Here is a 14237-nt window from a genome sequence, read left to right on the forward strand (position 1 = left end):
TTCTGCAGTCCGTGGCAATAAATTGTTACGGATGTAGCTGAAATTGTATAAGCGTAATGTAAGTAACATGTAATTGATATAATTCGTTGGATTAAACGCCTTACCAGACTCTCAGCAGCCATGAAACAGGTTCAGCACCACTTTGTTCCGGAGGCACACTGTTCAAGCATCTTCCCTATTTCCAAGTATTTTTTCAACTCCACATCTCTAACTAAACTATCCAGTCACTTGGATAAGCCATTTTTATCCTTTTATAACAATTTTATCTCCCTATTCTATGCAATAAACTAATCAAACCTTGCACTTCGAAAGCAAAACAAAATATGACGGCTAAAGAATGACGGTGCTGTCAAAATGGTTTTCTACACACACAAAGATATTCCATAAGCTCGGTGTGTAAATACACAACGCGGAGCACGTCGAACTTCGCAAAGTGTGAAAAGAGCTTGACTTCTTGTCATGCTTGACGAACGAAAAAACAGAGATAGCTTGTGTTGACACGCAAAAGTATAGCCCAACGAGGGTTGGAAGGGGATGAAACGAGGAGAAACGCATGAAAGCTTGACCGCTGGGAAATCATGCAGTCCTCCTGCTGTTTACACGAAATTGACTGATTTCCGGAACAAATTTCGGCATACGTTTCGACACACGAATTATATGCCGAAATCCACTCGAAACATCCGCTTTGGTTGGGCTCGGACAACGCTTAAAAACTCATCGAATTGTTTATTGGGCGGTAACAAAAATTCGCATTCGAGCAAAAATTTTAAATTTTGTTGTTGGAAAAACAATGCGATGAAATATTGCAGTACCGAAGCGCTGAAATATTTCATCCTCAATTGTTATTCGCCCGTGCGTATGCAATGCGCAGTATTCGTTTGTGCAAATAAAAGAACATAACATTGCGTACCATCAGGAGCAAAACGTATAGCAAATTGACTACCTTCACGGCGACATGCATCGTCGTTTCTGTTCTTTCATCGATTTTCCGAGACGGCCAGTGGCTTTTTCAATTTTCATGATAAAATTAAAATGTTTTTATGACTCTTGCGCTCCCATTAATTTTTACAGCTGTGCTATTTGTGCAGAAACTAAAACATATTTATTTTTCGGTTTTACCTTATCGATCTGCTAAGTCAACCCAACCACGTATACCACCTGCAGGCCACGGTTTTTAACATATTTAATTTATTTTCGGATTAAAAGAAGATGGAATCATTTCACGTTCATGATGAATGGTTTTATTTTGCATTTGTTTTCCAGGTATTTTGTGTTTATTTATATTTTCTTCAAATTACTACTTTACCTTAAAATTACTGTTTCCACTGATATTGCATTCCTGACTGAACGTGTCACAATTCACTCATCACTCAAACAAGAGAATTCTCATAGAGTTTACCGTTCTAGCCCACCGTACCTGAACCGTATAGAGTGGAGTACTTAGCTGTCGAATAATAAACGCCTCTTGTTTGAAGTTGTGTGTGCCTGAAACTCTACGAGGTTTTTTTTTCAATTTTGCTCGACAAAGTTCAAACAGCGTGATTCACGTGGGTCTTGTATCGATCGATGTTTACATAGCTGCAAATTTGTAAGTCTGGTAGAATCACTTCAGGGTCCTCAAGCACTCGATTGCTGGAATTTCTCTCTGTCCGCCTTATACCTTGCAATCAACCGCACAGGCTTCGCGCTAAACATATAGTGTGCTTAAAACAAAATAAATAAAACATCCTATTAAACTACGATCGCAACACAATTACTTTGATCGGTTGTGTTTCAATAAACTACAGCTGAATATATTCATTCATATATGTGCTATCCCAGACAGGTTATTAGATCAGCTGATTAAGACAATGATTTGGCATATGCCTGATGAGACAAACATGGAACAAGCTACTCAGAAAAATATATCAGTCAAAAATAGGTGATTTTAATTTGAAATTGTTCCTTTTTTGCAATGCACAATCCTTGTGCGACACACATCCCATTCTATATATGCTCTATTCTTGAAATAAAAAAAAACTTTGATTGAAACAGTTTTATGATATGGTCCAATCTTACTCCATAGAAAATTTTAATGTTACAAAAGAGAAAAAATGGATCTACTATGTAAATCTAAACCATAGAATGCCTGTACAAAACTGTCTTCAGGTAGTATTTTCATTAGATTAACATATTGCCATGTGTGATGCCTCATGAGTCAAATGCCATAACAAAGCCTAACTGTCTGTGACGGTACACTTCTCACCTGTCATACTTCCGGAATGCTTAAAAAATTGCTCATAAGCTAGGCTAGCTCGAAGAGTTAACAATCCCTTAATTAGTTTTTATTCGAGCATGCACTTTGCAGGAGCAGCATTTACCTCCATGCTCTTACATGCGCATACTTCATGGATCAATATTTTTCTAATGCCTATAGTGTTGATTGTTGTAGGCATTGCCTATCACGGAGCATTACTATTGATTTGTGTTGTTGAACCCATCATCTCTACTGCTTCCCCTTTTTGTTCTATTGAAACTGTCCTGTAGCTATATAGATTCGAGACGCTTTACGTTCGCAATGATCAGAGTAGTAACACAGTGGCAGCTCCTTGTGTTATGTAGATCATAATAGATTCGTGCTACCTGCCGTTTTGCTTGAGGTGCTATATACAAAAACAGAATCATTTGCTAATCTTACAACTCAGTAGTACAGTTTGTATTGTTTTCTTCTCTTTCACTCTCCTACATTGTTACTAAAAGATCAATGATAAAGATGTTTAAACAACCGTGGAAGAATGTGATCCGGTTATGTGCAAGATACGATCGTTGTGCCACATCGGCATACAACATAAAAATAGCCCTGTATGAGTCCGAATTTGTTGTCATTGCTATGTGCATGCTGATTTTGAATGTTTCATTGAATTTCCTTTCCAATTAAGATCTACAATGAGTGAATAACTGTTATCCTCTTGATGTCACATACAGTCGTAATGAAGGATAAAGTGGTACATAATTTAAAATAATGTAAATAAAAATCAACAAGATAGATTTAGGCATTAAGTACATGCTGTTCATGCTAAAATAAACTAAATTGTCACATAACTGGAATACGGCGTACCTACGATAACGAGAGAACCTAATTTTTCATCAATGTGTAAAACATTTACATTTCGTTGTGACAGATTTCGAGGAATATTATGAAATACAACATCGCACCATCTTTGTTACCTACAAAATTTTACCTAGTTTTGTTGGCGTGAGGTTCACTGAGAATTTAAATAAATAATAAAGTTCTACTTTTCTGGACTGTAATTAATCGTCTTATTCATTTAAACAATTTCGGCACTATAATTGATGTGTTCGGCCAACTTTGCACTACCAACCACTATGTATTGATGCACTACCATCAACCATGCAGTGGTTGTTTACTTATACCAAGACCATGTGAACAGAGACAATGCAAAGCACACGTTTTAATTGAACCACCAATTTTTGTATATGCTAAACAAATGTATAGATTTTTACGAACAAAAACAAACAAAGAAACAGATGCAGTTTGTTGAAAAACAAATCTGTGATTGCTATCTGACGCCGCAACCATGCTCATTATGCTAAATGATCTTCATTGGTGTAAAACCTACGCAGAAATCTCATGTCGAGGATGGTTGGACTGCATGAGAATGAGAGTATATTTTAGTATTGCCGCTCGAAAAAAAGGTACCTTAACATTCGCAACACTGACTTAGCCTAGAAAATGTTACGCGTACATTTTAGAAACTTGACTTACAAACTATTACTTGGATGCCTCGTGGAATGCGAGGCTAGCTTTTCGAATACTGATTAGAGAAGAGCTTGCAATCGATAGGAGAACCCACCGTCGTTTGCTTCCACTGTACGTATGGTGGACAGGGAGTTGGAAAGTGTAGTGAACATTATATACAAGAGTACAGACAGTATGGATAGCCAATGGATGTCAATCAATGGATGGGATAGGTAGGGAAAGGTTTTTGATACAGTGGAAGAAAACGAGTCCGAAATTCTCATATCAATTTGTGAGCGTACAATCTTAACACACTTCAATAAGTGTGCCGTATGCAGCGTGCATTCTGTTGAATGATGAATGTTGACTGTCACAGTTCCCATTCATGTTGTGTTCTCCTCCCAACGGCAGCTCAAAAAACAGTTACAGTTGCTGTGAAGCATTCCATCAGAGATATCACGGACTTGCGAGCATCTTCGAGGCGCCTCCCGCTTAAAGACGCCTGGAAAGAAGTTTCCCGTACCCGTTTGATTGGTCAGTGCAAGTCGCAATGTGAGATAGCTGGTAGACCAGGGGACAATCAAAACTCCTGATTGTATTTGGTGGTATCAGAAGGCGTACTGCTGCCACCACCGCCACTTACACCGCTGCCGCCAAACAGTACGCTGTCCTGATTGCCCTGATATCCCTGATACTGTTCCTGATAGAGCTGGTTGAGTCTCTAACCAGTACCCGAAAAGTGCCACGCGTCCTATGCGCTCAGGTGCGCAAACTGTGAAGGATGAATATCAAATTGATAAGGATGGCCGTACGGCGACATGTGATACGGCACAATATTCATCGAGGCCATCTTGTGTTCTTTCTTCCACTTCATCCGTCGGTTCTGGAACCAGATCTTGATCTGTCGCTCGGTCAGACAGAGGGCGTGCGCTATCTCGATCCGTCGTCTGCGCGTTAAGTATCGGTTGAAGTGAAACTCTTTCTCCAGTTCGAGCGTTTGATAACGCGTGTAAGAAGTGCGCTGGCGCTTGGTTTCTCCATTAGCGTTCACCGTACCTAAAATGAGCAACGATCGTCAACATTTACGCATTGCCAAGTGCGTTCATCCATCAAGCGATTCGTTGTCCGCAATCCAATGGTTGTCACAGGCCCGATGAAGAGTACCGGCATTGGGGATTGAAACATGTTGGAAAGATAAGAAAGGAAACAAAGTATTAGTGAAGAATATAGAAAAGAGAAATCAATTACACCACTTAACCAATTAATGTTCTTATCATCTCCGATAACCGTATCATTATTGAGGATACTATAAGATGCGCGACAGTGATAATGAGTGGAGCTACTAATGAATCGGAATAATTAATAATGAATTATCATTGTTGGAAAATCACTTTCCTTCGACAACGTTCCGATCAACGGAAGCTATTCTTCTGCCTGCCTTGGAATGGCGAAATCTCGCGTCCTAATTGCAACGGTGCTCAACACTGGAACGGTAAATAAGGTGTAGGAAAAGTGATGGAAAAATTGTTCACACTTCCTACCAAAAGCGAACACCCCATTCCATTAACACAATTGCCCCTTTCCTCTTCCGGGCGTTAGAGAAAACAACACGTCGCTGAAAGAATTCAAATAAATGCCAATTCCGAGCGAAACCATAATTAATCTTCTTCATGAAACTTCCACTGGCTGTCTGCTCGCTCGAGCGATATTGTGCGGTTGGCAGTAGCTCACTCGTGTCAGGCCTTCGGTATACTCTGTCAACGCAGTTATACTTTCAATTCTTACGTGTAACGGGAGGTTTATCAAAATGATAATGCGGTGATCCTTTTTCAATCGAGGCTCAATCATGCTTCCAAATGTATGGGTCCGTTCCACCGCATCGGTCGTTCTTGATTGTGTTTTTTTATGCAAAAAACACGATAAAAGGTGAAGAAAGTTAAACCTAAGGCGTCAGTATTTGGATAGTCGGTCTATTAGGTCAATACCGAACCCATGCCAGCAAACCTGACATGAGGTGTGTTTGTTCATAGCAAAAAAAAAGACCAGAAGTGTTCATCTGTCAGCTTGAATGAAAAACTGTTTCTTGAGGAAAGAACACACCATTTCGCATGTAGTTGCGTATTGTTTGGTGGTTCAGTGCCACACCACATCCTCAAATTCGATATAACAATTCCAACGGAACGAATGCTACCATCCAGTTATGCCATTATACCAACTATGAAGCTGATAGCAAACCTTGCAAACCATCAAAAACGAAGGAACAGCAAAAAAGCTGACGGCTGGAAAGGTCTGAGAGCCAACCTCCCCTCTGATAGCCTCTGCTTGATGTGTGACGTTGCCCTTCCCTTTGCTGGTTGTCATTTTGAAAGAAAATTGAGCAAATACAATTTATCATTTTTACTCGACCGGACATTGCTCAGTTTCGGCAAAGGGATAGATTTCCAGATACAAGCTACCTATGTAGTGTATATCAATAACAAGGAAAACAAAACACCGAGTGTCTATCAAGGCTAGTAAATAGCTCCGCTGGTACTGAAATTCACGAACGCTATGACCTAGGCGCGAGCAGGGTCACCGTTCTTTGCTGTACCGGAATTTAACGCAACATCACAAATGGTAAAGTTTATGAAATTGACCAAAATTATGATAATGTATTTTTTCCAGCATATTAACACTCGATATCAGAGTATGATATGTGGGGTTGTTTCAAGTAAAAAGCTATTCAAAATCATAAACGACCCGAAACCGGCAAATGTAAGTTATCCGATTGTTTAAGAATTTATCTTCCGAATGTATGAAAAAGTTGTCCAGCCACGCACACATTCTCGTCTAATACGTCTAAAAATGTCGAAAACGTCGTAACGACAATTAGATAAATAAAATAAATAAAAAATTCTAAATGTTATTCAAAAACAGGCGAGAAACTTATGGAAAAGAAAATTGCAGTTAAACCTCGCGATTGTGTCGTTCTCTCAATTTGGATGAAAATAATCCGTAGTCACAGAATGTAGGAAAAGAGAAGAGAACAGAGGGCTAAACGTTAGTGACAAATCTTTTGTCCAGAACCAAGTGATCTTAAGTAGGACAACATCACATTCATCATTGCTACATCCGAAGCCGGCGTTGTTTAAAAACGAGCGTTAATCCGGGCCTTGAAAACGTTAGATCATCACCACAGTGTCCGACCCAACCGATGTGAAAGGCTAAACGAATTCTACGATTGATTGAAAATGACCGCGAATCGCGCGGTGTTGCTCATCATGGCCACTTCTTTCGTTGACGCATGCATAGTGTACTCTTGGCAGAATGAGCATTGCTCCACAACCATATTCCCAAGCGTTTGTTCGGTTAGGAACGATGAGGAACGTGTTTTGACTTTGGTATTTAGAAGACAGTTTTCGTAACTGAAAGATCACTTTGCAGCGACATGGTTCTTTTCGCTACCGGTTTCTCCCTTTTCTCATGTTGTCCTTTCACTTATGCCTGCGAGTCGGAACGACCAAAAGACAAGTGACAAAATGTTGACACATTACTAGCTAACAATCTCATGCACGAAGAACGCCAACATGAACCAGCGGAGAATGCTTTGCTGGTGGTTAGGTGAAAGAACAATGTGCAATTGCCTCCAGAAAAAGGGCAATAAAATTATTCAAACTTAAAACAGCCAGATATGTTTCCTGTATAGTATTTGATGTATGGAAATTGCTTTCAGTTTGGAAATTATAATGGTTATCACTAGAGGAAGACTTGATAACGACTACGACAGAAGAGTTCCAAAGGTGATAATTCCTTTGGCTGTGATGTAATTTGCATAGCTGAATGCAGCCATGGTATTTTTAAAGATTACTCTTTTAACCAATAATCTAGAATGTATAGTTCAGTGTGTGAACTCATTTTGCTCTACCGGACTGTCACTATTTAAGAGTTTGTAACATTCTTTCAAGTGATGCCAATGCCATTTGATGCTGCAAAAAACCTTGAAGTAAAAGGAAATCTATAAAAGTTAGTCTGGCAGAAGATATTTAAACATCTTCATGTTTTTGTCATTCGCAATACCATTTCAGTTTATACATACAGTCACACAAATGCAGCTGAAATGTCATTTTATTCTACGTATTTCAATGATACAGTTCACTGGATAATCATGTACGGTACGTTTGCTACTCCTCACAACTTAGCAATAAATCTTCTATTTCATTCTTTCCCATAGAAAGCAACGGTATCCATATTCAAACAAGCGTTATTAGCTACTAACCGGCCGTAGAAGAAACATGCACCCGTGTGAGAAATATCTCACTCGAAACTCCATTCTCAATAAAGCTGGCCGACAGCATACTGCGACGACGATCGTGTATATTTGAAGAGTGTGAAAAACGCGCTGACTTCTACGTTAATTATATAATTAGAGCATTGATCAAGAGTTGCGCCGCTGCTGCAGCTATTACGGTTACTCACGATCTCTACGAAACATCACGATCATTTGGATACGGGCAGATGAAACACGTGAACAGCGTAATGTCTTACGGCAGCGATGATTTTGCTGTCGATTTTGGTAAGCTAGCGACGGACTATGTAGCACGTGCTCGATTGGAGAATGTTAATCGATGGAGAGTACCGCTTACCAAGATCATTTCATTTATGTGGTGGTATCCGCTTTAATCCGATATCGTTTATTGACTACACTTCCATTTGGGAAATCGATAATGGTCTGGTATGAAAGACAGTTTTTTTTATATTTCAAGAGTTGAAATACCGACACAAAGAAATACATTACCAGCCTCGAGCAAACAGACGATGGGTGGTGGTGTGAGCGTAGCCATCATAAGTTGAAAACATAGTATTGCACGAGCAAGGAATCTGTACGTTTGTAGGCCAAAAGACGAAGGAACCGAAGCAAAACTTGGTTACAATAAAACTAAACCATATTAGACATTCATCAATCAAGCGAGACAATGGCTATTATGACAGCTACTTGTGAGTAGCACACAATCATGTGTGACAACTTATGTTTTGCTCTCTTGGATATCATATTTGCGGCCCGCAACAGCGCGCGTCAGAACGGGTCAGCGTTCTCGAGTTGCCAATCTACTTATGATAGATGTCACGGTTGTTGCCCTATTTATGCTGCGTTTGTTGTTTTTCACGACTCGTAGGCTCTCGAACTCGTACTTTTTTTACAGAATAGTTAAAGTATTAAAAAAAATGTTTCTGCACGAAGCATGATGCCTTTTTACCATATTGTAAATCTTTTAAAATAAACCCAATTTTTTCGATTTTCCAGTCCCGTTGGATACAACTAGTAAACGAAATTAGAACGAATTGTTTTTGTCAACCGTCGCTTCAGCCTTTCTTGAACAAGCACAAGTAACTTAGGGTGAAGTTGTTGTTTTAATAGAAACCGATAAGCGAGAGCTCGTGGGGAAATGTAGCTTTAAAATGAACAGTCGCATTGTTGAACAGCTACCGTGCTGATCATTAATCATGGCTTCACATTTTCGCATACCATTTTGAAGGCAAATTTTAGCAATTCCTCCACAACAAGGTGCAGGGGACGACATTTGAAAAGTGTTTTCCTTCATCTCATATTGACTTGCCATTCAGTTTATTTTCGTAGCAATCAGGAGAACACTCACTCCTTCGACGGTTTGACAGGAACACGATTTTCTAAGGCCATGGCTGCTATGCTTTTCGATGCTTTTAAGAGAAAGTTCCAAGAACCAATACCAATAACTCCAGTCACATTGATAAAAAGGAAAATAAAAAACCTAAATTAAAAAAAAAATCTCAACGGTACCAGGCATCCCACCCACCTACAAGTCTGCGACGATTTATTGATTTGGAGGATTGATGTTCTCAGGGAAGGTAAACATGTTGTGTTTTGAGTCGTGGATGGACGAAGAAGGTAACGAATCGCATAGAGCTAGAACTGCCGTAAGACATTTACTTGCGAGTCAACAAGATATGAAACTTGCAGCGGCGCTATAATGCGGGACATGAGCCGCACTAAAAAAGAAACAATTCTTGCGCTTTGGGGCCTGCAAACACGATCTAAAGCAGACTGTGCGAAATAAATCGGATGTGTAGAACCGTGTATTGTATGTGATATGGGTGTTGGTGGTATGTGAAATAATGCATTTTTTATATTTAGGCAGTTGTTGGCCTCGGCGCTTCCCCTTTTTTCATTAGTTATTAATGTGTTTGTTAACTTAGGTCAGGGAATGTCTCTGTTCCGAAGGGAAACACGAATTATCGATTGCGTTGTGGGGACTCGTTATTAGTTTATATTTCGAACATACCTGTATCTACGATTTGTCGTATTAGGAAATCAATATCAAAACAATACAGATGATAATGTACGAATAATAACGTTTCAACTACATGTTTTAGATAATTCAAATGATTTTAAGAAATTATACAAATTGCAATTTTATGGCTTGATGCCAAGGGTTGATTTGAGATTGCGTAGTTTTTTTAAAAAATTTGAATATGCACATCAATATCTTCCTCTTGTTATACCTTTTTAATTGGCTTTATTATCCACATAAATTCTTCAGCTTTGATCGATGAACGATTTGCTTGATTCTATAACGAGTGTACTATTGTTACGCTTTAAAAATATTGTAAAATGTTTTGCAAAAGTTGGCTTCACGAAACATTAACAGTCGCGAAGAACGGAAAGCAAGAAAAGCCGAAACTCCCAAAACGTTAATATTTTTTGCAAAGAAAAAAAAAACATTAAAAATGTGTTTAATTTCTCCATCCGTGCGTCAAGCTAAACGGGTGGAAAAAAATCACAAGCAAGGCCTAGCCCGTATTGCTGTTGAAAGAGTTTGTAAAAATCGAACAAAAAACTAAATGAAAACAAAATCGTTACACCCCAAGACATAGCGATTAAATGCTTCGTACCGATGTGAGTATATCACATATTGCAGTGCAGTTCACAGTAAGCAGGGCACCCGCGAAACCGATGGAATATGTTTGCAATGCACGAAGAGGAAGCATGCAAACACAGTTTCGCGTCCAATGAAATTCATTCCTTCGGGCAAGTTCGCACGAGACGCACATTTTTTTTAGGTGTGCAGACATCATTTCGGGCATGCATAGCGTGCTGACTGGAAATGGACGAATGTAGAGCTAACAAAATATTTAACGAATCGAATAAATGCTTGCAAAATATAGTTTTATTTTTCTCGACCCTGACTCGCTCAATTCCGGTTTTGGAGGGTTCTGTTTGATTTCTTTTCAATTTACTCCTGGTTTGGCTCATGCACATTCTATAAGTGATCTGCAAAGTTGTAGTATGGCCGTACGGTTTCTGCATACGTTTCGCAATAATTTGATAAAACATTTTCCATACCAAAGACTCATCTACAGAGTCGTGTAAAATTTTGCAGCTTTTTAAATGTTGTACAAAACAGATTTTGTTCATTTGTATATAATATTGTCTAGTTTTCCCACCATCTCGAACTCGAACACACGCACAAGTAAAAATAAAGAAATAATATAAGGAAAACGCTCTCTAACCTCATAACTGTTCGTACGTGGTAGGAGCATGTTTAATCGAACCAACTATCAATAGTAGTGCTTGTAAGAAAGCGTAAAGTCGTGCTTAAGGTTTGTGCAGAACCTAAACGGATAATGGCGTGCGATTTAAAATTAATTTGAAATTTTGCCCTTTTTCTTTTGGTTTCAGATTCAGATCTCTGGGTGTTCTTTGAAGGCCTTTGTAGGAATGGTTGGACTCGATACATAGGATGTTGTTCGTTTCATGCTGGTCAGCAGGCTGAACTTCGTGTTGATGGTTGTCTTTATTTTCATGCATACGAAAACTAAAGCTGTAAGTCTTTGGCGTTTGTGTTATTATTGCTACTTTAAACTTGGTGGTATCTTGCGCACGCTTATACTTGACCATTTGTTTTTTTTGTTGCAAACGTGTTCTTCATGAATAGAGGCTTTCATAAAGAAAAGTGCAAGCTTGTATGATTGTTTCTTATTGGCTCAATGACCGTTTAGCGAAGCACTGCTTTAATTCTGCGTGATTGTTTTTGTCCACTATGTTTTGTACAATTGGTAGAAGTTTGGTTAAATCGAGATGTGCTAAAATGTATGTTGAGTGTTGAAAGAATATGTGTACCACGTGTTGAGACTGTGATTTTTTTCCACTATGCAACTTTCATCTTCAGTGTTTGTTCCCTGTAAAGCTTATTTTACATTGTTATTTGAACCGCGAATATAGACGCATAACTAATGCAATCACGACAAACTTGTCGTATCTTCAGGATACAGAAACGTTTTCTCTTATTATTCAAACCCATTTATAATGTTTATTGTGGAAAATGATATCAATTATTACCATGCAACTATTAAAAGTTGACCATAAGATAGCACAGGAAGCGCCGGAGACACGAAAAAAAGCAATATATTCAACTAACAACATCAACCGGAATTGCCTACATTGTGTTATAAAATAGAAGAAAAAAGAAGAAAGCAGACACGTATAGAAAAAAAACGAAGTCCATGGCGAGCAATGTCCGACAGGTCATCCATCACCTTGCTCCATTGGGAAGCAGCGTACAACAGCTTGCGAATGGATTCACAAAGTGTCATCAGGTATTAAAATTTCTACTAATTTTGCTTCACACACTTCGAACCACACATTGAACGTAAGGCTTTTGCTGCTGCATTGCTTATGAAGTAGGTTTTTTTCTCAGTTATTTCGACTAACTCCTTGAATGAGCAATAAATCAGCGATTGAATTATGAGCTCTACCTTTTTGGCTTCCGCAAAAGCGTAAAACTCCCTCGTGAAAATGAGGCTAACCATGTGGATCAATCTTAAAGCCTCGGTAACCCAAATAGAAACAACTCTTTGACGCGCGCTGTATACCACTGTGTGGATGGCATGGTTTCGTGTGTTCCCTTTTCCACGCCTAAAGAACTGTGTGTTCCTCGCGTTCTAGGTAATCGCTACCAGGATATCTTTTTACACGAATACACGGGATTATCACCGGTTGCTGCACAGTTAAGGGCACTCAAAACACATTTTGAGTGGCGGTGTCTTTGGGTACAATGATAATAATCTTACCACCGTGAAAAAAAAATGGTACGAAAGCCACTCGACGCACGACACACTGCAGGGCGAGAAGGAATGTCCGAAATAAAGTAATAAATTTTACTTAAGTCAAAACACCGACTCTAGGGCGTTTATCAAATCTTTTGTACGACAATAGCATCCTTAACCTTGCGGGTTTGGTAAAGATGGACGGTCCGTCTGGTCCGGTGTTAACCTTTGCACTGCGACTATTAGGTGCGTCCGATTCGAATGAGAATCTTCGTGTCAGTCTGCGGTACCTGTGCTGTTCTTAAGGGTATTTGAAATACAGCAGGATCTTTAACCCCAGGTCAAAAGTTGTCGTCGATTGGGAAGAACGAGCGTCAAGTGAACGTCTAATATTAGTATTCTGCATTCATGCAGGACACCGATGTTTGCTTTACACACAATACGGTCTTTTGCCTAAATAAAAGTGTACAAATTATCAATCTTCGCTAACCTGGTCAGCTGATGTTACAACAAAACAAAAGTAAGAAAGAGAATAAAATGAATTCAGTTGCTGCTGGGCTGTGTTTGTCATCAATGCGAGGAAAACAACCACTGCACAATGTGCAATGTAGTGGAATGTTCTACTCCGGAGTAAAAGCGACAATTAGATAACTGGAAAAGCAAGTGCAATTCGTCGACACTGGAATGAAGGCACTTTTTCACCTTCATTCATAGGATCTTGTTCGCTCAACCGGCAAAACAAGCTTGGTGGCAACCAGAAACTCACCATATACGTCATCGAACTTGCTTTCTTGCCGGCTGTAGAGCGACGGGCTTTGGACCGTTCTTGATCATAAATCATTTGTGCCGTGCCGTGGAGGGAACGAGATTGGCTATGAGCGTTAATTCAACGAGGTTTGTAATCAATGAAAGAGAGCGAGTGGTAGTACCCTGTCAGTACCGAAGCGGGAAGTGCAGCAAAATGGTACAGGATTCGTTACAAGTGTGCAACGGATCTGCAAGAAAGAATAATGCATGGCACTCGTGGAACATTGCAACCATAAGTAGTAGCCGAAACGCGCGACAATAACTCTTGAAGGAAAAGGAGAAAAACGAATTAAAGGAAGCATGCAAAGAGATTCACGATAATTTCAAATGAAAATGCAAAAATGTGCGAATCTAATCGGAAATTAATAATGATCATTATTCACATGCCGTTCCGATGTGCATGTATGGCAAGTATGTTCGTTCATTTTTCCGAGTTTGATTATCCTTCATCCTACCGACTAGGCAGTCGTGAAGTTGGAAGTTGGAAAATTAACAGAAACTAAGCACTTATACAACAATCCCTTAAGGAAAGCTGCTTGTACATGAGCACAACTGTTATTTGCCAAGACGAGATATCCATTTCCCAATGGCAAGGTCAAGGCTAAGTGATCATTTTATCGCACATGCCTGA

General features: G+C 39.3%; 1 protein-coding gene across 2 annotated transcripts in view; it reads right to left on the reverse strand.

The window, feature by feature from the left end:
• Positions 1 to 1218: 1218 nt before the first annotated feature.
• Positions 1219 to 14237, reverse strand: part of LOC125762557 (homeotic protein Sex combs reduced) — a 62294-nt gene continuing 49275 nt past the window's right edge. For both annotated transcript variants that reach the window (XM_049424761.1, XM_049424760.1), the window contains exon 3: positions 1219 to 4795. In XM_049424761.1, coding sequence (XP_049280718.1) covers positions 4491 to 4795 — 305 coding nt within the window. In that variant the 3' untranslated portion in view covers positions 1219 to 4490. The remainder of the gene's footprint in view (positions 4796 to 14237) is intronic.

The sequence above is a fragment of the Anopheles funestus genome, chromosome 2RL (genome assembly GCF_943734845.2).
Source record: "Anopheles funestus chromosome 2RL, idAnoFuneDA-416_04, whole genome shotgun sequence".
In the NCBI taxonomy this organism is placed as follows: Eukaryota; Metazoa; Arthropoda; class Insecta; order Diptera; family Culicidae; genus Anopheles; species Anopheles funestus.